Below are 22,634 nucleotides of genomic sequence, written 5' to 3' on the forward strand. Positions count from 1 at the left end.
GAATGATAAACAAATAAAGTAGAAAAAAAGAATTAATGAAAACCATAGTGCAGATCTCCATTTCCCCCAAAATGACAATTTGCTGATGCCGCAAAATAGTCGGAGAGAAAAGCGAACCATAAACATGGATATCGAAAACAAAGCACGCTTACGGCATGTGATTTCATTTCGCTTTTCTCATTGGTGCATGATAGCTCGCACGGTCAGGTGAATCAGGTTTTTTGAACAAATGCTCTCATTATCACTACGAGCTTCTATCGAAAGGTTAGTGCGGCTGCTTGCAACGTTTCGGTTTCTGTTCCCAGCCGAAGAAACCACGGCGCTACAAATGAGGGATGATTGATCTCTTAAATTCGATAGAGGGCGTTGTATTAGCTTCAAAGATGGCTACCTCTCACATCAAGTTGCCGCGGAGGCTTCCGCTTTTACTAATTGATGGAGTATTATTTCCAGGTGCATCCATTCGGATACCTGTTTCATCAGAGAAAAAGTAATTACGATACATTTTATTGACATTTTGTAACATAACCATGATGTTTTATAAATATAGTAAAAATTTGTTTATTTTAATCCAGCAGTCCGTCATTCTACGTTTGTTGACATGACCCCAAGTGTTATCGTAATTGTAATAATTTTTCTTAATTCTTTTGCTATCTGGATCCTGTATATCTAACGTTTTACAAATTCCATAAATTGTTTAAAATTTCTCGAGTTTGTCGATTTTCTTTGATGTTCCCAATGTCTTGCATAGCTAGCTAGTTACGCAATCTGTTAATTGTATTTTTCCTCTTCCTGTTATTAATATGAAATTCCAATGTTTAGATGTATTGAAAAGAAACTTATGCGTTTTTTAACGAGTAAACCTAGGTGAACAAGGTTTCATCGACGTATTACTGCATTTTTCTTAAAATTGGGAATAAATTCCAATAATTGAATATTTGAGATCTGGTATAAATGCCCTGTTTAGAAATCTTGTATCTGATTTCTTAATTTTTCTTTTTGTAATTAATGTGTGTGTTTTAAAGAATTTGCATTCTTGATGTTTGCCCATTGTATCCATATGCCCTGACAATTGTCTTAGCAGTTTCAGAGTTAACTTTAATTGCAAACCGCTCTCCTAAATCTGTTACAAATTTAAGAGTGCTAATTTTTGGAGCTTGTGTAATTTTTTCATAGATAAATTTTGATTCCTTGGTGTTAGTTTGGAATGTGGTCAAGACTTCAGTGCATTTTCACCAGTTCCACTCTATTCATCATTTTATAACATCAGAGAATCAGTGATAGTTGATTGCCTTACTTCAAAGATATTATTTGGATATTTTGAATGCTTCTACCATCTTTCCAATGATGAATAACTAAATTTCTAACAGAAATTGTCATTAATTTGCAGTGCCTTGCCATGTTCACTTCAGATATGGAAGTGATACTGTATTTTGCTGAGCAAGTAATAATTTCAAAATGCAGACAATAATTATTGTGATGTATTTTTAGAACAAAGCAATTCTGACAAGAAACATTGAATGCCAAACATTTCAACAAAACTTTCACCTGTCTGAATGTGAATGTTCAGGGGTAAGAGAACTTAGTGGATTAGTGTAAAGTTTTTCTTTTGTTTTATCCATTGAAAGTTATCACAGATAATTGTATGTTCATTTCAATACATTACATTGTCTTAATGATGATGTAGATTCTATTGTGTTTTCTGTTCTTTCTGAAAAATATTAATTTTTCTGTTTTTATTACTGTATAGAATTGGAATACAGTTAAAAAAATCTATCCAAGTTCACAAATGTAAAAGCAGATTTCATAGCAAAATGAATACATCAAGACAGAAGAGAAACATGCCAAAGTAAAATCATAAAATTAGGCAAAGCAACAATATTGTGTTTAACATAGACTTTAATTAAGACTGTTATAAGAATGAGTGCAAGTCCTTCATCAGGAGGAAAGAAATCTGCCCAAATATACAATCCTACTATGTAACTAATATATCTGCCATCTTCAGATTCCTTTGCTCCTGGTAAAGAGGAAAATATACCTGTTTGCCCTTGAAATTGATTGTCTTAATCCACATCAAAGTTGTTACTTAGCCTAATTTTATGAAAAAAAGTACCTGCATATGTAAAACATACATATTATCAATGTTAATGTGAGCATATAAAGGAGGCTAAATTTACTTATAATGAAAAAATTGAAATTCATTGGTAATATAATAGGGTTATGTATAAATGAAAGGTAAAAGTTTACAATTGGGTGCCCCTTGTGTTTTGATGTTTCTTTTTTGACGCCAAGATCGGTGCCAGGAAGACACAATTTCAAGATGGCCGCTACACAAAACCAAAATAATTTCAAATTCAATAATTTCAAAATGCAGACAATAATTATTGTGATGTTTTATAAATATAGTAAAAATTTGTTTATTTTAATCCGGCAGTCCGTCATTCTACGTTTGTTGACATGACTCCAAGTGTTATCGTAATTGTAATAATTTTTCTTAATTCTTTTGCTATCTGGATCCTGTATATCTAACGTTTTACAAATTCCATAAATTGTTTAAAAATTCTCGAGTTTGTCGATTTTCTTTGATGTTCCCAACGTCTTGCATAGCTAGCTAGTTACGCAATCTGTTAATTGTATTTTTCCTCTTCCTGTTATTAATATGAAATTCCGATGTTTAGATGTATTGAAAAGAAACTTATGCGTTTTTTTAACAAGTAAACCTAGGTGAACAAGGTTTCATCGACATACGTCGATGAAAGTTTTTAAGTCAAAGAATTGCATAAACTCTATGTGCATGTACACATCGATCTGGTTTCACTTAAAAAAAAAAAAAATCCCAGAATTGCACAAACTAGGCATTGCGCACTGCTTTAAATTTGTCCATGTACACATCAATCTATTTTTATTTTAAAAAAATCAGGAGGCTAAAACAAAGTTAAACTATCATGGTAACCAGAAATGAGATTTCATCGCCAAAATTTTACGAAAAATTGTTGTTGATCGAAGGGGCACCCAATTCTACACTAGAGCCAAATGAAATATAAATATGATAAGAAATAAAAAAAAAACAGTTTCTTCTGACCAATTTATTTCCACTCTGAGAGAAACTGACCAGTCATGTTAAGAATAAGCTATTGTCAAAATTTCACTTTATCCGGATAGCATTTGTAATATGCTAAATTTTTAATGGTATAAAGGAATGTGTCATTTCTGAAGTATAACATGACCCTGATATTAAAATTCTGCAGGATTAGAGATTTTATAGAATATTATTCATTCATAATTATAAAGTTTGTTATCCATTCTATAGCAAAAAATATTCTGTTTTGTTATGCTTTTTATGATGATTGAGATGTAATTTTGTAATTTAATTCTTTTAAATTATTTTTTTTAAATTCTTCCTAAATAATTATTTTGCTGTTTTTGCTATTGCTATGGATTGAAATTTAATTTTAGAATCTGTCTAAATTCATATATCTAAAAACAGATCTCGTAGAAAATACACAAATATACATACATACGTATGTGTTAGCACAAAAGGTTATTGCAGGCATAAAAAAAAACAAAAAAACATGAAGATAATTAAGTGAATTATAAAACATATGTATTAATTTAAAATAAATCAAAGAATTAGTTTCTTCCAACCAGTTTTTTTTCCACTGTGGAAGAAACTTTGACAACCATGGTATTTTTATTAACAAGCCAAGTACCAAATAGTACCAAGATGAAATGTGAAACTTAATGACAATACAATGGCATTCATAGAAAGTAAATGATTCTCCAAAGTCAGCTATGCACTGATAGAAATCCCCAAGTGTACTGTTTATCTGTGAATACCATGTTGTCAGTAGATTATAGGAAAGTATATGTGAATAAAAAAAAAAAAAAAAAAAAAAAAAAAATCTGTAGTCATAAGAATTAAGTTTTGTTAACCGTAGGCCACCGAAAAGATTTGGAGAGATGTATATTCCTAAGGCCCACTAATTAGCCATCAGTGGTATAGATGACTGTTAGTGCTTTTCATTAATATTGGTACTTTTTGGTGCCATATTGGTAGATTTTTATACTTCTTTTCCGATGCAATTGGCTTAATATTAAGTGGAACGTAATGATCAGAAACATATGAATGATCAGATCATTAGTTTCGATAATTTTGTTCCATCCATCAATTTTTGACTTAACAAGGAATTAAGGATAACAAGGAATTTTTATGTACCTCTGTTATGTAATTATTCTAATCAACCATTATGTTATGATTTGCAAAACTTAAAGATGTTAAATCCAGATACCACAAGTAAAGGAATCGTATGGTAGTAGCAAAAAGAGTGTGCAATGGTAACAGACAATGCTTGTATTCAGATTACTTTTTTTTGCTGACTTGAGGTACGTTTTTAAATGCATGAGGTAGTTCTTTGAATGCAGCTTTTCTTGGAAAGAAACAGAATAGTTTCTTCTCATCTCTTGGCAAGTGGAATTTATTGCAGTAAAAAAGAATCCATCCAGGAAAGAAGCCAAATCAAACTTACGACACCTCGCTCCAAGGAAATATGCTCAAACGAAAAAACAAACAATGACAACAACAACAACAAAAAAATGTGCCAAGTGGTATAGTTTTAATGGAAACATACTACAGTCAAAAGTCTTTAATCCGGACTCGTCGGAACTTCGGCGATTCGGGATTATCGATTTTTCCGGATTATAGATCATCAGTTTAAATCTGGTAAGATGGCATGCAGAAATTATAAAATTAAAAATATGAAACCGTAATTTATAAAATAATGAGCAATTCTGATCTAAAGGGTATCAAAATTTACAAAAAAAGAAGCTTAATATTTATTTGTTTACTTTATTAAACATTTCTTTCAACGCGCGCATGCGTAAAGCATACCTTACGCATAGCCGAAATTAGAAAATTGCAACCAGAAAACTATTTGATTTGTATTCGTGATATTTATAATGATGAGGAATTTGATTTAAATCATATCAAAGACGGAGTACATCGAGATTAAATACTACATTTAGTAAGGAATTATAAGTGGAATAAAATAAAAACATCTGCCCTGAAGATAACGATAGTGCTGACAGATCAACTTCCAGTTCATTGCGTGCCGCGACGTCCCCAGCGCGAAATTGATAAACAGATTTCGGAATGGTTAGATAAACAAAGGATATGCCTTTATCCATTTTTTGTAGCAATTCTTTTTTTGTTTGATGGACATCGAAACATATTTTCGTTTTCTAGATCCTTTGGGAGCTCTAGCATCGGAAATTCTATTTGACATAATCGAAAGTTCAAGCTTACTTTTGCTCTTGCAGTCTGCAAAAAAATAATAAGCCAGATCCAATTCGAAGATTAAGGAACAGCGCAATCATCAACATTAACTGAAATAGATAATTAGATAATTTTAGCTTATACCGTCCGTTATACATTAAACGCGCATGCGAAAACGTATTCTGCGCTTGCGCAGACACATATGCGCAGTCGTAAATGTCTTGCGCGCATTGCGTCAACGCGGCGCATGCGCAGGAAGATTTTAGGTTTGAGGTCTGGATTATAGATCATTCCGAATTATGGGTGTCCGAATTAACGACTTTTGACTGTAGTTATTTTCCATTCAGGAAAATCAAGGATGTTTTTGCATGATGGTGATTTTTTTAGCTTTACCACTAGTTATTTAGTATGAATTTTGAAATGCAGTAAAACATAACATGGGTGAATATTTTTTAAATAACCATTTTTACTGCATCCTGTGCCATTGTGGTTATATACAGTCATTACTACTTGCTGTGGCAAATCTAATATTAATAATAATGCAATCTAATATTTCGTTGCTCATTTATTATTAAATTATCTACAATGTAAGTTTCTTATTGTTGTCTCATGGCTTTCTGCGATTGTTATGGAGAGCCATGTTTATTCTTTTTGAATGTTATTTTTATTGTAAATTTAATTTTTATGATATGTTATTATTTTTCTTTTGGACAGCATGAATATGGTGAGGAACCATTTACTTAGTCGAAGTACCCTCAGTAGTGCTATTATTGGAGTTGTACCTAGGGAATTGCATTCTTCTGACGAGGTATGTTATGGAGTGATTGCCAACTTTAAGATAAAATACATATAAAATTTGTAAAATTGTACAGTTTCAATTTTCAGAAAAATATGTTTCAAAACTTTCATTTCAAGACATATATTCTCATACATACATACATACACTGCTCAGATTGGTGAGGGTATATTGCGAGTTTGATGTGAAATAATCATATAATTGATACTTTTTTTTTGACAAGAACTACATAAAAGAGGTTAAAAAAGATGTTTACAAAGTTGGGAATATGCAAATTTTGTCTGTGCCATTGAAATCTAAGCGTTTTTGATAAAGAGTGAAAAGCAAATTGCAGCAATTCTTCTGTAGGAGGAGATTAAAAACAGTTGACACATATTGATTTTTTTGTAATGGTGAATACTTTGTCTCAGCATTATGACTTTGTTGAATCAGTAGCCTGGAGGGTCTTTGGAGGTTTAGAGGCAATTCAAAGGCACTCTGTTGTAGCAGTAGCCTTAGGAGTTTCTCAAAGTGTCCTTTCCAGACTAAGGAATCTATTTTTGGAAACTGGAAATGTTTACAGAAGATTGGGTCAAGGTCATACACCTGCAACAACACAAAACGAGATTCATTATTTAACACTAATGGTCAGAATATGAAATGTCATTTGGTACTAGAGTTTTGATCAAACTGTTTAAAACCGACTCCATCATATGCATTTGTCCATCATATGCATTTGTCACAGACCTGTGGTTTGCGTTTCCTTGACACTGGACCATCGGACTGCCTGCAGAAGGTGGGGGCATGAGTATCTCAGATAGGAATGATACGAGTGGAGCAGTGTGGTCTTCAGGGATCAGTTACATCCTGACAATAGGCGGATTCTCACCTGGAGAGAACCTAGTACATGGAATATTCCTGCATTTATGCATGAAAGTGTCCAGTTTGGCAGAGGGGAGTGATTGTCTGGGCCAGCTTGCACATTATCAGGAATAGTTATCACATGATCAGGAATTGCTTGCAACTCAGTGATATCAGGATGAGGTCCTCCGACTCCCAATATATTTATATATATTTTAAATAAAATAAAAGTAAATTAAAAAGTCTATGACCTGCGAGAAATAAGGATATTTGGCAAATATTTTAGATAAACACCAAGTGACTATGTGAATGTCGACATTCACATAGTCACATAGCTTGGTGTTCGTCCAAAATATTTGCCAAATATCCATATTTCTGACTTACACCAACAATGTTGACATTCACAATGCATTAATGGTAGATGTTGAATATGTCGGAGATATGCGTTTTGTCCTCTGTATTTCAGGCGCGATAAAACTTCACAAGGGTGATGTAAAGTTTTTGCCTGTGGTACTGAGAGGAGTAACCATTCCTGGTGAGGAGAGTTGTTCATAACTCTGTAGAGGCGTTTTCACTGCAGAACATGTAGCTTTAGATTCTAATATGAGAAGGGCTACTTGATATTACTTGCCTTCTTAATAATGACAGCAGTTGTGCTTGGATAAATATTAAGCATTTAGTTTTAAATTTAGCCAATGAAGTAATTTTTTTTTTTTTTTTTTTTTTTTTTTTTGACTTTTGCATTTATGCTGTATATGTCAAAATACGAAAAAACTAAAGTAACACCACATGTAAATAAACTTTTTTTAAACAGTACATTCTATATGACAAATAATAATAATAATAAACCTTATGTGATTGAAATCTTATTTATTGCAACAACTTGAACTTTTATGACATTTTGATTTGCACAAGAGTCCCTTGCTTTTACAACTGCATTTAGTTGTAGAACACTTCCTTTTGCAGTGACAGCATGTATGGCCTTGCCCTCCACTTCTTTAATTAGCTGCAGCTGCTTCTTTCAGAAGTATTTCTTGAGAACAAATCTCATCTATAGAAAGTAACTTTTCTTAACAAATTATGAACTGATTACAGGTATAAAACTGCTTGAAGGTGCCATTTTTATTTGCTAGTTTATAAAAGTTGGAGTTTTCTATTCCAACAATCAACTGCCAACACATTTCGGGCATCTATACGACCACAATTGACATCAGGGACTTGTATTTGTACGATATCACCAGTTTCAGCAAGACTTTTTTTTTAAGGTTTGTAACATTTTTGTTGCTTGCAGTAGAATATTCTCTTTCATGGCCAGTCTTTTGATAGAAATTAACTTGTGTTATTCAATCAGGGCTTGATATGGAGATGTGGTAGGTTGCATGTCCTTTTCAATATTTTTCTTTGGAATATGGTTTTCCGTATGGCCACTGCTCAAAGTTTCTTCAAAAGTATTAACAGTTTCTTTTCTTCAGTTTCAAAAGTATTAGCAACTTTTTAGAGTTGTTTTTCGGTTTCAATATTTGTGATTTGTTTGCCAGGCAGAAAAGACAATGCTATGCCTCTTCTTGGTTTAATGCCAAACATGACTTCATAAGGATTTTGGCATATTCCTTCATGATAATGTAGTGTCCTTGGCAAATTGAACAAAGGGCAAACCATTTGACCATTTATTTGTATTGTTATCGTTCATCCATACAGTTAACATATTCTGTATATCCTGATTAGCCCTTTCAACTGTGCCTTGTGTTTTACTATGACGAGGCTTTCCATGAACTATCTTAACATCTTTCCACATAGTGCATAGTTCGGATATGACTTGATTACTGAATTTCCTACCGTTATCTGAATGCAATATAGCTGGAGCACCAAATGTTAAAAATATTTGAGTGTGATGATACACTACTTCTTCAGCTGTCTTAGTTTTCAATGGTCGTAGTTGGAGAAACTTAGTTAAATGATCTTGATACACTATTATGAAGTTATACTCATTATCCCTGTGTGACTGCAGGTCTATCAGATCAACTTGTCTTGAACTCAGAACTGACTTTGGTTTCACAACAGTAGCTTTCTTAGGTACACTATGCTTCATTTGACATTGTTCACAAATTTAAATATAACGTTACAACTTCATATGCAATATTTTTGTATTTACCTTGCAAATCTTTAAGCATACGTGTTCTTCCTCCGTGGCTTATCCTAGTGCAATTTTCAAAGAGTATGCTGAACATTTCATCATTAGTAACATAATGCTGGATATTCATTTCTCCTGGTTTTAAGGGTACAATTAATTATTTTCATCATTAACTTTTAAAATGTTTTAATCGTCTGTAATCCAAAGGTGTGCTGCATTTAATTTTTGGAGAAATCGCTTCAGAAAGTATTTTAGAGTACTTTTCTTGTGAAAAATAAACACAATTGTCTTCTCGTTTACTTGCAATTAATGCATTTAAGTTTTCAAAAAAAAAAGTTCATGATTCACTGCAGTATCCATTCAATATAAATTAGGGTATCAGATAAAAAAAAACAAAATTTAAGAAAACGTTGTGCATACCATCAAACCTTGCATAAGCCTCTTCTTGGTTTAAAAAAAAAACATGACTTCATAAGGACTTTGGCGTATTCCTTCATGATATGTAGTATCCTTGGCAAACTGAACAAAGAAAAAACCATCTGACCATTTATTTGTATCATTATCGTTCATTCATGCAGTTAACATATTCTATATATCCTGACTGACAAACAGTGTTCCAGATTTTCACAAATACATGTCGCATAACTTCAGTCGCAGCAGAACAAAGGATTTGGCAACAGACTGTTGCCCCTCTGTTGACCTCGATTTCTCTTTTCGACCTCCACCATAGTGTATCTGTGATTTTTTTCCTGAGTATAACAAATACATGCCACATAACTTCAGTCGGAGCAGAGCAAAGGATTTGGCGACACACTGTCGCCCCTTTTTTGACCTCGACTTCTCTTTTTGACCTCCAGTATATTTGTGCTTGTTGACATACACCGGTGTTGGTCTGAATGTACAAGAATGTAATGAAATATTTGGTCTTGGACCAATGTATATGGTATGTGTCGACTTTCTCCAATTTCGATCTTTCAGAGTAACATATGCAGGAGGATTCTAAATTGTTTTTACAAATTAAGAGGAGTGATAGTACTCATCCAGATAATCAATAATTACCATAGAGCATAGGGTCGCATCTGACTCTGAGAGACAGAAAAGAGGAATGTTAGAATTCCAACCTGAACTTACAACATTGTTGGGAGAGTGAATGAACGAGACCAAAAGTTGCACAATCAGTTCAGTGAAAAACTCGCAGAGTGCACAAAACAGATAGAACTGAAAACTTGGCATTTGAGTGTTAATTTGAGCTCAGACTTTGATGGCAAATACTCAAATGCACATATTTAATTGGCAAAGTCTCAACCTTGCAAACAATGCAACAAGTTAATTATCTAATCAAGGACTGAATCAACTAACTTCAATTTCCACTGTATGCTGAGATTAGCATGAAACGTTCATGCTGTGTTCTGGCAGTCAGAACTTCGTGTCTCATAAAAGGGCGCTTCAAGTAGAATGAGCACACCACAGTTAAGTTCAGAAGCACAGGATAGAAGATGGCGAAGGGGTGGAAAAACTGGCTACCTTGATATTTGCAGTTTTTTTCCCTGATAGATAATCTCTCCCTAATAATTTAGATAATTAACTTCTTGCAATTGTTTGTGAGGTTGAGACCTTGCCAGCCACAGATGTGTATTTAAGTGTTTGCCCTCAAAGTCTGAGCTCGAATTAACACTCGAAAGCCAAGTTTTCGGTTTTATCCATTTTGTGCATTCTCTGTGAGATTTTTTACTAAACTTATTGTGCAACTTTTGGTCTCGTTCATTCACTCTCTCAACACAGTTGTAAGTTCAGGTTGAAATTCTAATATTCCTCTTTTCTGTCTCTCAGAGTGGAATGGGACCCTATGTTCTATGGTAATTATTGCTCATCTGGATGAGTATTATCACCCTTCTTAATTTCTAAAAACAACAATTTAGAATCACTTTGTATATATATATATATATTATATTGAACCACTGAGGGGTAAGAGGCTATTAGTCAGTAAAGCCTTCAAAATGAAGCAAGAACTTTTTATACCTTAATATATTTAAAATTAAACATTGGATTAGTTTCATAAAAGTGTTTGGAAATCCATAAATGCATTGAGAGAATATGATGTAGTTGCCTTATTTTCAAGAGTGAAAATATATATTTCAAAGTATTCTGCATTTTTAGATTAGTTAACTTTAGGCGGCCATGATATTTGTCATAAATGTATATACATTTATATATACATATAAGATATAAAATATGAAAGAAAAAAAATGATTGTATTTTAACAGTACAGTCAAAAGTCGTTAATTCGGACACCCATAATCCGGAATGATCTATAATCCGGACTTCAAAACTAAAATCTTTCTGTGCATGCGCATAAACGTTTTACATGTGCGCACAAGACATTTACGACTGCGCATATGCGTCTGCGCAAGCGCAGAATACGTTTTCGCGTGTGCATGTAATGTATAACGGACGGCATAAGCTAAAATTATCTAATTATCTATTTCAGTTAATGTTGATGATTCGTTGTTCCTTAATCTTCGAATTGGATCCAGCTTATTATTTTTTGCAGACTGTAAGAGCAATTTTATAAAAGTAAGCTTGAACTTTCGATTATGTCAAATAGAATTTCCGATGCTGGAGCTTCCAAATGATCTAGAAAACGAAAGTATGTTTCGATGTCCATCAAACAAAAAACGAATTACTACAAAAAATGGATAAAGGCATATCCTTTGTTTATCTAACTGTTCCGAAATCTGTTTATCAATTTCGCATTGCTCTGCGTGGGGGGGGGGACGTTGCAGCGCGCAATGAACTGGAAGTTGATCTGTCAGCACTATCGTTATCATTCCTTACTAAATGTAGTATTTAATCTCGATGTACTCGGATCTTAACCTGATAGAGCACATTTAGGATGTCATGGAGCAGCTGCTCAGAGCTCAGACATCACCATTTCGGAATATCTTGACTTTGCATGACCCAGCTGCTTAGACATTTGGTGCAACCTGCCTCCAGTCATATACTAAGAACTTGTGGCATCCATGCCAAGGTGAGTTGCAGCTGTTTTACAGGCCAGAGTTCACCCAACGTGTTATTTAGCAGGTGGTCATGCTTTGGCTCTCCTGTGTATATATGTATTCAGAAACTACAAATCATGATAGAGAAAATCTGGTATTTATTTTTAGCTCTTAAATATGTTTTTCTTTAAAACTGTAACTAATATACAAACTACATATCACTTGTAAATGCATATTAAAATTAAATAATACTGTCTGTATGTATAAATACATATACATGCACTATATAACCTGTATATACAAATGCACTATGTAATAATATGACATAAAGAGTATCATTTACAGTGAAATATGTTCAAAGAGTGAACTAAAAGTATATGAAATGTAGTTTTGAATAAAGTGGTAAATGATGAATAAAGAGATGTGTTCTATGTAATTAATTACAGCTAAAATTCATCAAGACCCTATTTTTTGCTATTTATTACAATTATCTTTGTTGTAAAGTAATTTAAAAATCTAAAGCAAATTATCTAAAAATTTTATCTGCAAAAAAGTATAGAATATATATGGAACATTATATTCACTTTTTCTCATTAATGTGTGTCATTATGTTGTAATCTGTAAATGCCCCCCCCCCCGGAAAAAAAATTGCAGCTGCCCGTTTATTTCTGAAAAAAGATTCAGCATATAAGATTTATTTATTTATTTTTTTTTAATAGGATGATGGCAACGTCCTGCATTCTATAGGAACAGCAGGTATTGTTATTCAAGTTACTGGTACAAATTGGCCACGTCCAGCTTACACATTACTTGTGACAGGCTTGTGTAGATTTAAACTTGAAAGAATTACTGAAAAATCGCCATATTTAATTGCTAGTGTGCGTCAGTTAGATAGGTTACCTGGTGAAGATTCGGGTTAGTCAACACTTTTTTATCCTTTTAAATATTTTTTTACATTTTTAAACATATGAAAAACAAAATGTTATCATTCTCTGTAAAACAACATACATTGGAAACTTTCTGTAGAAAGATATATGCATCAGTATTGTGTATTGGCCATCTTTAAATTAATAAGATGTTCTCTCTTATAACCGAGTTTTTATTATCAAAGTTATAATTATCTATAAATTTGTAATTCTGTTTCATTCTCTAATATTTGAAATAGCTACACTAAGAGAAATGTTTCTTACAGTCAGCAAAATTTTAATTGCAGTTGAAATGAGCAGATGTTGAAAGTATGTTTTACACTGGAAGTATCATCAAGTTGGGGCATGTATCTTTTTAGAGAAAATTGTTTGATGTGTGTTGTTCTCTAATGGAGAAGATCAAATAAAACATGATTTCTTAAAAAACTTACTTGTAATATATCTGTTTCAGAGGTTGATGAACCAAATACTGAGTTATCGGATTTAATGGAACAATTCAGAGAGCAAGCTACGAAGTTAATTGACATGCTTGATTTGTCAGTGCCTGCTGTTGTAAGACTAAAGGTAGCAACAATTTTTAATGCTACTCTTGAGTTATAAAAAATTGAAATTATACAGTGGATTTTATTCAGTATTTTAACTGCTGTATTAAAATATTTAATAAAACTGTGGAAATAGTAAAAAAATTTAGTTATAAGAATAAATGTTATAAATTTTAATATTTTTGTTTGGTTATCTTAAATTGCCAATTAAATTAAAGTAAATATGATACTTGCATATTATCGCTACTACCTTATTAGAAATCACCAAATTTTCAGAATGTGACAAGTCTAGCAACCTCACATGTAACCATTCTTCAAGCAATCATGCTGTTAATCTTACACTCAAGCAGTATCACCAGCTTCATATGTATTCTTCTTGTTGTATTCTAAGTTCCAACAGTTTTCATAAATAAATTGTGAAATATTATTTTTTAAAGTCACTTTTAAATGTCTTTTGGACCAGCAATGTAATAAACTGTCTTAAAATTTTGCAGGACTAGGCCATTTTTTCCCCAAATCACTAAAGAGCAATAATGAAATGTGTTTGGTAGATATCTGGTGCACAGTGCCGTGTTTGTACAATTCTTTTTTTTTTTTTTTTTTAAGTGGAAATGGGGGAGGGAAGAATAGTGAAAAAAATGACAGAAGCATTTTGTGAAAAATGTGGGTGTTTAATTTTTTTAATGGATCACATTATCCACATTTAAAAAATAAAATTTATATTTTAAATTGGCATTCTTTTAGATATATTGACAGTGTTTGTCAATTTAAATAAATATTGATAGTGTAGGGATCTGTTTAAAAAATGTCGTAAAAATCGGCAGCTTGCATCTGGTAAGTATCTTTTACCTTTAAATTTGTATAAAACTGCCATATTATGCAAGTGGGATTGCATTAGTAAGTAAGTACCATAAATAAATAAATATATAAAATTGCGAATTTTTAGCTGAAATTAATTAGTAACTTATATAAAAATTGTCGCAGTTATCGAGGGTTCTTGCCAGAGAACTGAAGATTATGATTATGATTTAAAAGTTCCTGACGTATTGTTTTTAAGAAATATGGTTATCATGATGTATTTTCCATTATTCATTGGGGTGCTGGAGAGTGTGAAAATATGCTGGTCAGAATATTTCATGTATAAAATTATATACTTGATTTTGACAGTGAATAAATGAATAAGTAAGATCAAACTATTATCTAATATTTATGTGTAGTTAAATATTTATATTTAAATTAATTCTCACTCTTATTTTTGTATAAAACCAATTGTTTTTATTCAAGCTATTTTTTATGTGTTATCGTTAAAGACTGTTTTCTTTACTATAAAGCGTATTTAACTCTCCAACCAATCAAGGGTTTTTGCCAAGAAATCACAAATTTCCAAAAACTGCCATGGAAAAGATAAGTTTTCTTGATTTTAATGTCAAAATCTCTCTGGTACTGGATTTATGTATTTATATGTTAATATAATTGCCTTAATTTCTCGGATATATTTCAAGATGCGTCTATACATACTTTCATAAAAATGTTGAAAAAATGCTATTCTAAGCTGTGTACCTACAGTGGTGGCTAAAATTGTGGACACTTTTGGAAATTTTTATGTTTTCGAACTTTGTATGTTTATAGAAAACGTTACGTTTCACAAAATGCAAACTTGTATATATCATTTTAAAGATAATTTATTACTGAATTCAATACAAAACACAAAATTCAATTATTTGCAATACGGAAAAAGTTAAACGATAATAGTTATCGATATACATTAGATAGTGATGATTGCAGTGAGTTATCAGTACCTGGTAGGGTACCCTTTATTTTTGATTACAGCTTCGCATCGACGTTTCATTGAGCTGACAAGAGTTTTAAGCTCTTATTTTGTTATTACATGATGCCAGGAAACAATTATAGCCTCAATTAGTTCCTTTTTATTTGATGGGCGCCTCATTCGGACAAGAGTTTTCAAACGTTGCCACAAATTTTCAATAGGATTGAGGTCAGGACTGTTTCCTGGCCATGACAACAATTTAATGCTCTTTGTACGAAACCACTCTTTCGATATTTTGGCTGTGTGGCAAGGAGCAGAATCCTGCTGAAAAATAAACGAAGCATTGTTGGGAAAGAGATCTCTGATGGAAGGTAGAAGTTTTGGTTCTAGAATAGTGTCAATGTATTTTCTGGCATTCAGTGTCTGATCGATGACATGAAGGCGACCAATACCATCTGCTGACATGCATGACCAAATCATAACACTAACTGGGTTCTTCACCAGTCGCGTAAATAAGGGTATGCAAGAAATGCCGTCGCATAGGGGCCCGAAGACTTAGGGGGGCCCTTAAATGTCCTGCTGAACTACATTTACATGTTTAAACTTAAAAGGCGGATTCCATTACATATATATAGAAGCTTTAATTCATTTTCCCTTGATGGATTCAGAATTAGAATTACAATAAAAGAAGATTAATTATTATTTTTATATGTTTTATCTTGTATTTTTTCCCTTTTGCTTTTTATTTTTGTTTTTAAAATTTGTACTACTATAAATTCTTATTTTAATTTTGATATGTTTTGATTTTGTGTTAAACCCCTTTTACACGTTTGTTTAAAGTTGAGAAATAGCCTTGATTTGACTCCAGTTCACTTTTAACTTTAGAATCTTTAAGTATATGTAGACAATAGAATTCGTTTTCTTATAAGTTTTTAAGGGCCCCCTACCTATATGGTGCAGTGACGCAATGCTCTGTATGACACAGATAGGAGGCCCTTGGAAGCACCTGAAACAACTAAATTCAAGTGTTTGCAAAAGTTAAAATTCCAGCAGTCGACTATGATATAATAACTTCGTGACCTACCCCAGTTTTGGGGATAGTAGTAAGCGGAAAATAGGAAAAGTTCCTTTGTATTCCTTAGTTTCAAACCTGAAAATTATTAAAGGCGACCACCGAAAGGAAATGTTTCTCCTTTTGCAGTCCCAAATCAAAAAGCGGTGGAAGTTGAAATTAATTGTAACTATTTATTATAAAGTACTTATTTTATATATTAATTTGTTTCTGTATAATTCGCATTACGATCGAATAATCAGTAGACATATTTTCTAAGTATAAATCAAAGAAGTAACTAGGCAGGATTCTGGTACTTTGGAATGAACTTTGCAAGTTAAGAGAAATCATGGTATATTATTTGCAGTTCGTAATTTTCATATTATGTTATTCCGGTAGCGTAAGTCCAAAAATCAGTCCTAATATTCAATTTGAAATTGAATTTATTAATGTGAATGATTCTTAGAATTTAATATAATATGTATTTCGTTGGTTCGCTATAAAAGGCCCTTTTCAAATTGTTGCCACCAAATAATTTCACCCTGTATTATTTTTAAAGAAATTAAATAAGAAAGAATCTGCATGTTTGAATGTATAATTCTCACAATGTAAAAAACAATGGTACTTTAACCTGTGCAGTCGCATCAAGAGGCAAGGTAAGGGACAGAAACATTTTGGATTTAGAAGCACGATTGACAGTACAAAATGGAAAAGTTAAAGGCAGATTGATTTTTTTCCCTCTGTTTTATACAGTAATAAGCTGGATGGGGGGGGGGATCATTCCTAAATATTCATTGCTAACTCCAGAATACATGCTTTTCTTTCTTAAGAACACAAAATCATTGACGTAACTTGAGCAGTTGTGGCATGAAAGGACTTTGCCCCACCCCCATGTCGAAATGCCGTTCTAAGGAAACGCTAAGAGTTTATGACACCACATTTGGAAAGGAGAGATTTCCCGTTTGGCTTAGGGGTCTTTGAATGAATTCAAGGTCCGAAAAAAAGGGAGGAAGTTTTACAACAGGCTACGAACACACAGATGCTCAAACATTAAACGGCCAAATATTTCAGTTAATTTCCGGCGTAAATTTAATGAAATTTTTTTTATTAAATTTATCGAAATTCATTACTTTTTCACTCATGGGAGTAGGAAATGGGAATGGGTGAATATTTTTACTTGAAATAATGAGTAAATAAATATTTATCCAATTTTTCATATCAAAATTTTGAAAATATTCGCACATTGCAGATAAAATGCAGGTTAGGAATTCTTTAAAATCCCTGATTGAGAATTAAATCTGAAAGCACAGAACTCGTTTGAGGATTTACTTGATTTGCTTTAGAAAAGAGAAGAGCTGTAGTGTTTCTTAACCTGTAAATTACCCATCTACCAAAAATTCTTACTTATCTGCAAAAGATAATTCTGAAGACATTAAATTTGTTTTGAAAGTAATATATTAATCTCTCTGCGTTTGAAAAAAATATAATAAATTACAATTTTTTTAACAACGTGAAACATTTAAGCGTATACTAATTGAGTAATGCACAATAATTTGTACGCTATTTAAACGGAATTGAATTGAATTATTATATAATAATAAAGCACTCGAGAACTATTTTCCTAAGGGGAAGAACGCCTTCATGAAGTACTTTCTAATCGTTATTTGAAATGAAATTTTACAAATTACTTTACTTTTGCTTTTAGTTTACTTTCCACAGCATTCAGTACGGGAAATAATCAGTAATAGTATAATAATGATAATAAAAATGGTATCACACAACTAAAACTGTATACTACTTCGTAAATTTCGATAAATTAATTACTGAAAATATTAAACATATCAATGGCAGCGTTGCTCTAATAGTTTTAAGTTGCATTTCAACATCTGAAAGAAAGCGAATTACATTGCTATTTTCACTACACAAACGAATGGAATATTTCCGAAAAAAATGCTCTCCGTTATTGAAATATTTCAATAATTTTTGCAAATTAAAAAATTTAATTAACATGTTTTAATAGTAAATGATGCAATTTTCACTCATAAAATCCCTTTGTACATTATTCTCTTTCATTTCAGCATCACTGTATAACTTATCTAAGACATAAATAGCTTCCATTAATATATGTTCCAATACATTATATTTATTTTTTATATTTTTGTCATTAATAAATTAATGATTAAGATAAAAAATTGATACTGCTTAATTTATAAGCAATGTAAAGACTGGAAATCTGAGGTCATTAATTTCTGAGACATAAATAGCTTTCTAAGACACAAATAAAACAGATAACAATAATCATAAATATTAATGCTCCTAAACTATATCCGCTTTTCCTAACTGATTTTTGCTTTCTGATCACGTGGGGTACAACAAACCTATTTTCATTAAATGAAGGTTTGCACATTTCTCTACGAACTATGCAAAACTTGTTTCATACAATTTTATTTTTACTAATTATGAAGAAACTTTCTACTTGTTTCCTAAACAAGTATTTATGTGTACTACTTTTAGAATCCATGCGGCAGAGTGTGAGTACTCATCTTCAAATATAGTGTCAATAAGCTTAACTCTAAGTTATTAAACTTTTCTGGGACCTTGAAACTTGGAAGAGAATTGTCATATTTTGCTACAGTGGGTATTTAAATTTAGATGAATCCTCATACCATGAATATTTTGTGTTTAATTTTAAAATTTCCATTTCGTATTACACAATCATTTTCAAAGCTCTTTGGATACATATCAATAAAATTTGTTCCTACCTGTTTATGATTTCGTCGTAAACTTGTGAAGAATTTTCTAAAAATATTCGAATATCCATAATTTTTACTGTTAAATATTTAATAATTATACATTAACTGAAATGCATTTATAATACAGAGGAAATGTAGAAAGATATTGTAGGTGATGTATTATGTATCATTGGAATATGACAATAATAATAATACAATTTGACTGAAGGGAAAAAGAAAAAAACAGATGTTTCAGCATTTTAAAAGGGAAATGGACATCTTTACAGTAAAGTCTTAGTAGATGAAAGTTTTACTATGACTAATGACAGTGGAAATTTATAGTGGAGGCGGGGCCCCTTTCTTTGTTAAACAGCTGCATTGAAGTGTGAAATATTACCCCTCAAGTATACTTGTAAATTGGCTGATGACTCAGAACAGTAAACTGAACTTAAACTTGCTCTTATTATAATGCTATTTCTCTAGTCTATGGCGAGAACAAACATAAGTTTTTCTTTAAAATTAAATTTCAAAGTGATCTCAAATATAATTCTTCATTATAAAGGTAAGTTATTGATTTGTAATATCTAAATTAATTATAAACTAAATTCTTATAATTTAAAACTTGCTATTCAATTCAGCTAAACTTTTAATCAATTTATCTGAAAAATAAAAAATTATCACCATTAACAATGCAGATGTCTACTAATATTAAAGTATTGTTACATTAACATGAAATAGTTTTATGATAAATATGAAATATAAATATAATCTATGTTTCCATACATTAAGAAACATCATAACAGCCCAAAATTCAAAACAAAATTTTTTAAACACGTCCTGCACAGGATCGATCAACTCATGAAACGGCTCGACAATCGAAAATCAATCGACTTGAACGGAGCTCATCAACATCTAAAAAGCATTTCTATTAATATGCAAGATATGAGAAACAAGTTTGAAGACATTATGAAAGAAGCTGAGTTTATTGCAAATAAATGGGGCATAGAAACTAAATTTGAAAACTAAAAGAGAAGTAAAGAACCTAAAACACTGTCATCGTTAACAAATACGGAAATTATTAATAATGTTTTAAAAATACAGAAAACATATAAAGAAGACTTGCACTGGAAGTACAACTTTTATTATTTATAAATACTTTCAGAACAGAAATCCAAAATTTGAAATCCGTTAAGGATTTAGCTAAATTAGCAATGGTAAAATATTATGACATGACAAGCAGTTATTCGGAAGTGTGCAATTCACTTATATTCTATTTATTATTATCCGTAACCACAGCCACAAGTGAGAGGTCATTTTCAATACTGAAACTAATAAAAACATTATGACACAAGATCGGTTGTCAAACCTTTCACGATTGAGCGTTGAAGCTGAGATGGCTGAGAAAATGGACGTCTAATTATTGATAAATAATTTTGTGGAAATGAAGGTTAGAAGACGCAAATTTTAAAAGAAGGGTTGTAGAGTCATTAGGTTAATTGGAAGCAGAAAAGATGAAAAATATGCAACCGCCTTTGCCGGGAGTCGAAACACGGACCTCTGGAATACCGGCCCAGCGTGCTACCGTTATACCGCGAACACACGCTAGGAAAGTGGGAGAAATAATTTATATACTCCCCTTTTTAAAGGGCGACTAGGGTTTTAGGAGACCTAGCCACCAAATCCTGGGTGCAGAGAATCATCGTTCACAACCCTTTTAGTTCGGGCGCCACTTGTAGTGTCATTAGGATTTTTTGGAAGCCAGAGAGATGAAAAATTAGCAACCGCCTTCGCTGGGAATCGAACCTCATGTTCGTAAGTTCATTACAAACTATATAAATAAATATAATACTAACTTACGAACTTACATTTATAATATATATATACTTAATGTATTATAAATTTATAATATATTTATAATATTTATAATATAATTCTATATAAATAAATATAATGCTAAATATAATATATATTTATTATAAATGTAATGTTCATAAGTTTGTAAATCACAGAGTACTATACATTAATGTAATAGCTTTTCTGTATGTTTATCAATTATCTTGACTGTCAGTTTATAATATAGCTAATTATTTATAAGTTTGCTAACTTAAACGAAAAACTTAGATTGGCGCAGATTTTATATAAAAATTTAAAACATTAGTATGTAAAACTTCTTGGATTTTATATAAAAATCTCCGCAAATCTAGGCTTTTTTCCTTTTCTTAATGGTATAGGTTGACTTGTTCCTTTTTTTATATAGACTTATTCATTTATTATTAGTATGCATCTCAGTGAAAGGAGAGAAAAATCTGTCTCTCGCAATCACACAAAAAGTCTTAAGTAACTGAATTAAAATCATCTGAAGTCAAATACCCAGACTAAAGCAAATTTTCATTTCAAGTTGGTCAAAGGAAATTATTTTCCTTTTTATTCTTTCTTCATGTTACGTACCTTTCAACTGGTTCCCTAAGAACATGCTTTTATTTTTTAACAATTAATCCAGATGTGATAAAAATCATCATGAAAACGTTGACTCCTGAAATCCTTGATTTCTTTTTAACTTTTTGCATTTTTTTAATTATGTATTTATTTATTTTTGATTTATTTTTAAGCACATTAAATTTATTGGGAAAGGGGCCCAGGAAAATTTTTTGCATAGGGGCCCAAAAGTTCTAATTACGCCACTGTTATTCACAGTTGCTTGAATGCAGTCAGGATGTAGCTCTTCTCCTATTCTACGTCTTATGTATTTTCGCCCATCACTACCTAATAACGATATCTTAGTTTCATCACTCCATATAACTTGTGACCACTGATCATCTGTCCAATTAATGTGTTCCTTTGTTCTTTGCTGAAAATTAAGATAAGTCTTTTTTCGTGGAATTCTACCTCTCAGTCCAGCATCTGCTAATCTTCTCCTGATTGTTCTTGAACTGACAGAAATACCAGCATCATTCAGATCACTTCTGATGGCCACTGATGACATTTTTCTATCTTGGAGACATAGTCTTTTTATTCTTCTGTCATCAATAGATGTGGTGCACCTTTTTTGGCCTTTTCCTTCTTTGTTTTTTATTGAATTTGTCTCCTGATATCGTAAACAAAACTTTCAGACTCCAGATGTAGTCACTGAACCACCCACCTTTCTTGCAATTTCAGCATAGAAAAGACCACTTTCTCTTAACACAATAATATTGCATCTCTTTCTAGGTGTCCAATCTACTCTTTTATTTGATGTCATTGCTTCTTGACTAAATATTAAAAATTTTTACAAAAATTCCTACTTGTAATTGCAGTGTATAAGAAACAGGTTCTCCTTCTACAGAACAAAGCAAAATAATGAATTGTTTCAACTGTTAACATGATGTCAGCTTCTACTGGCGGTTACTAACATTTGATAGGTTCTCAGAAGAAGAACAGTGATTGGGCAGGAAAGCTAGACATTACAAACCACTTCATAACTCTGTTTTTTATTTATATTAAAGTACATATAACTTTTTTTTTATTGCAGATAATTGAATTTTGTGTTTTGTATTGAATTCAGTAATAAATTCTCTTTAAAGTGATATATACAAGTTTGCAT

General features: G+C 31.8%; 1 protein-coding gene across 3 annotated transcripts in view; it reads left to right on the plus strand.

Moving 5' to 3' along the window:
- Positions 1-255: 255 nt before the first annotated feature.
- Positions 256-22,634, plus strand: part of LOC118201100 (lon protease homolog 2, peroxisomal-like) — an 82,879-nt gene continuing 60,500 nt past the window's right edge. The window contains exons 1-4 of one of the 3 annotated variants that reach the window (XM_035373126.2): positions 256-490; positions 5,987-6,080; positions 12,755-12,950; positions 13,413-13,525. In XM_035373126.2, the coding sequence (XP_035229017.1) occupies positions 336-490; positions 5,987-6,080; positions 12,755-12,950; positions 13,413-13,525 (558 nt within the window). In that variant the 5' untranslated portion in view covers positions 256-335. Of the gene's footprint in view, positions 491-5,986; positions 6,081-12,754; positions 12,951-13,412; positions 13,526-22,634 lie in introns of those variants that run through there. The other 2 variants (XM_085820436.1, XM_085820437.1) reach the window with 2 other exon arrangements.

Source organism: Stegodyphus dumicola, chromosome 7 (assembly GCF_044657685.1).
Source record: "Stegodyphus dumicola isolate Sdum_Otavi_A_Nest chromosome 7, ASM4465768v1".
Lineage (NCBI taxonomy): Eukaryota > Metazoa > Arthropoda > Arachnida > Araneae > Eresidae > Stegodyphus > Stegodyphus dumicola.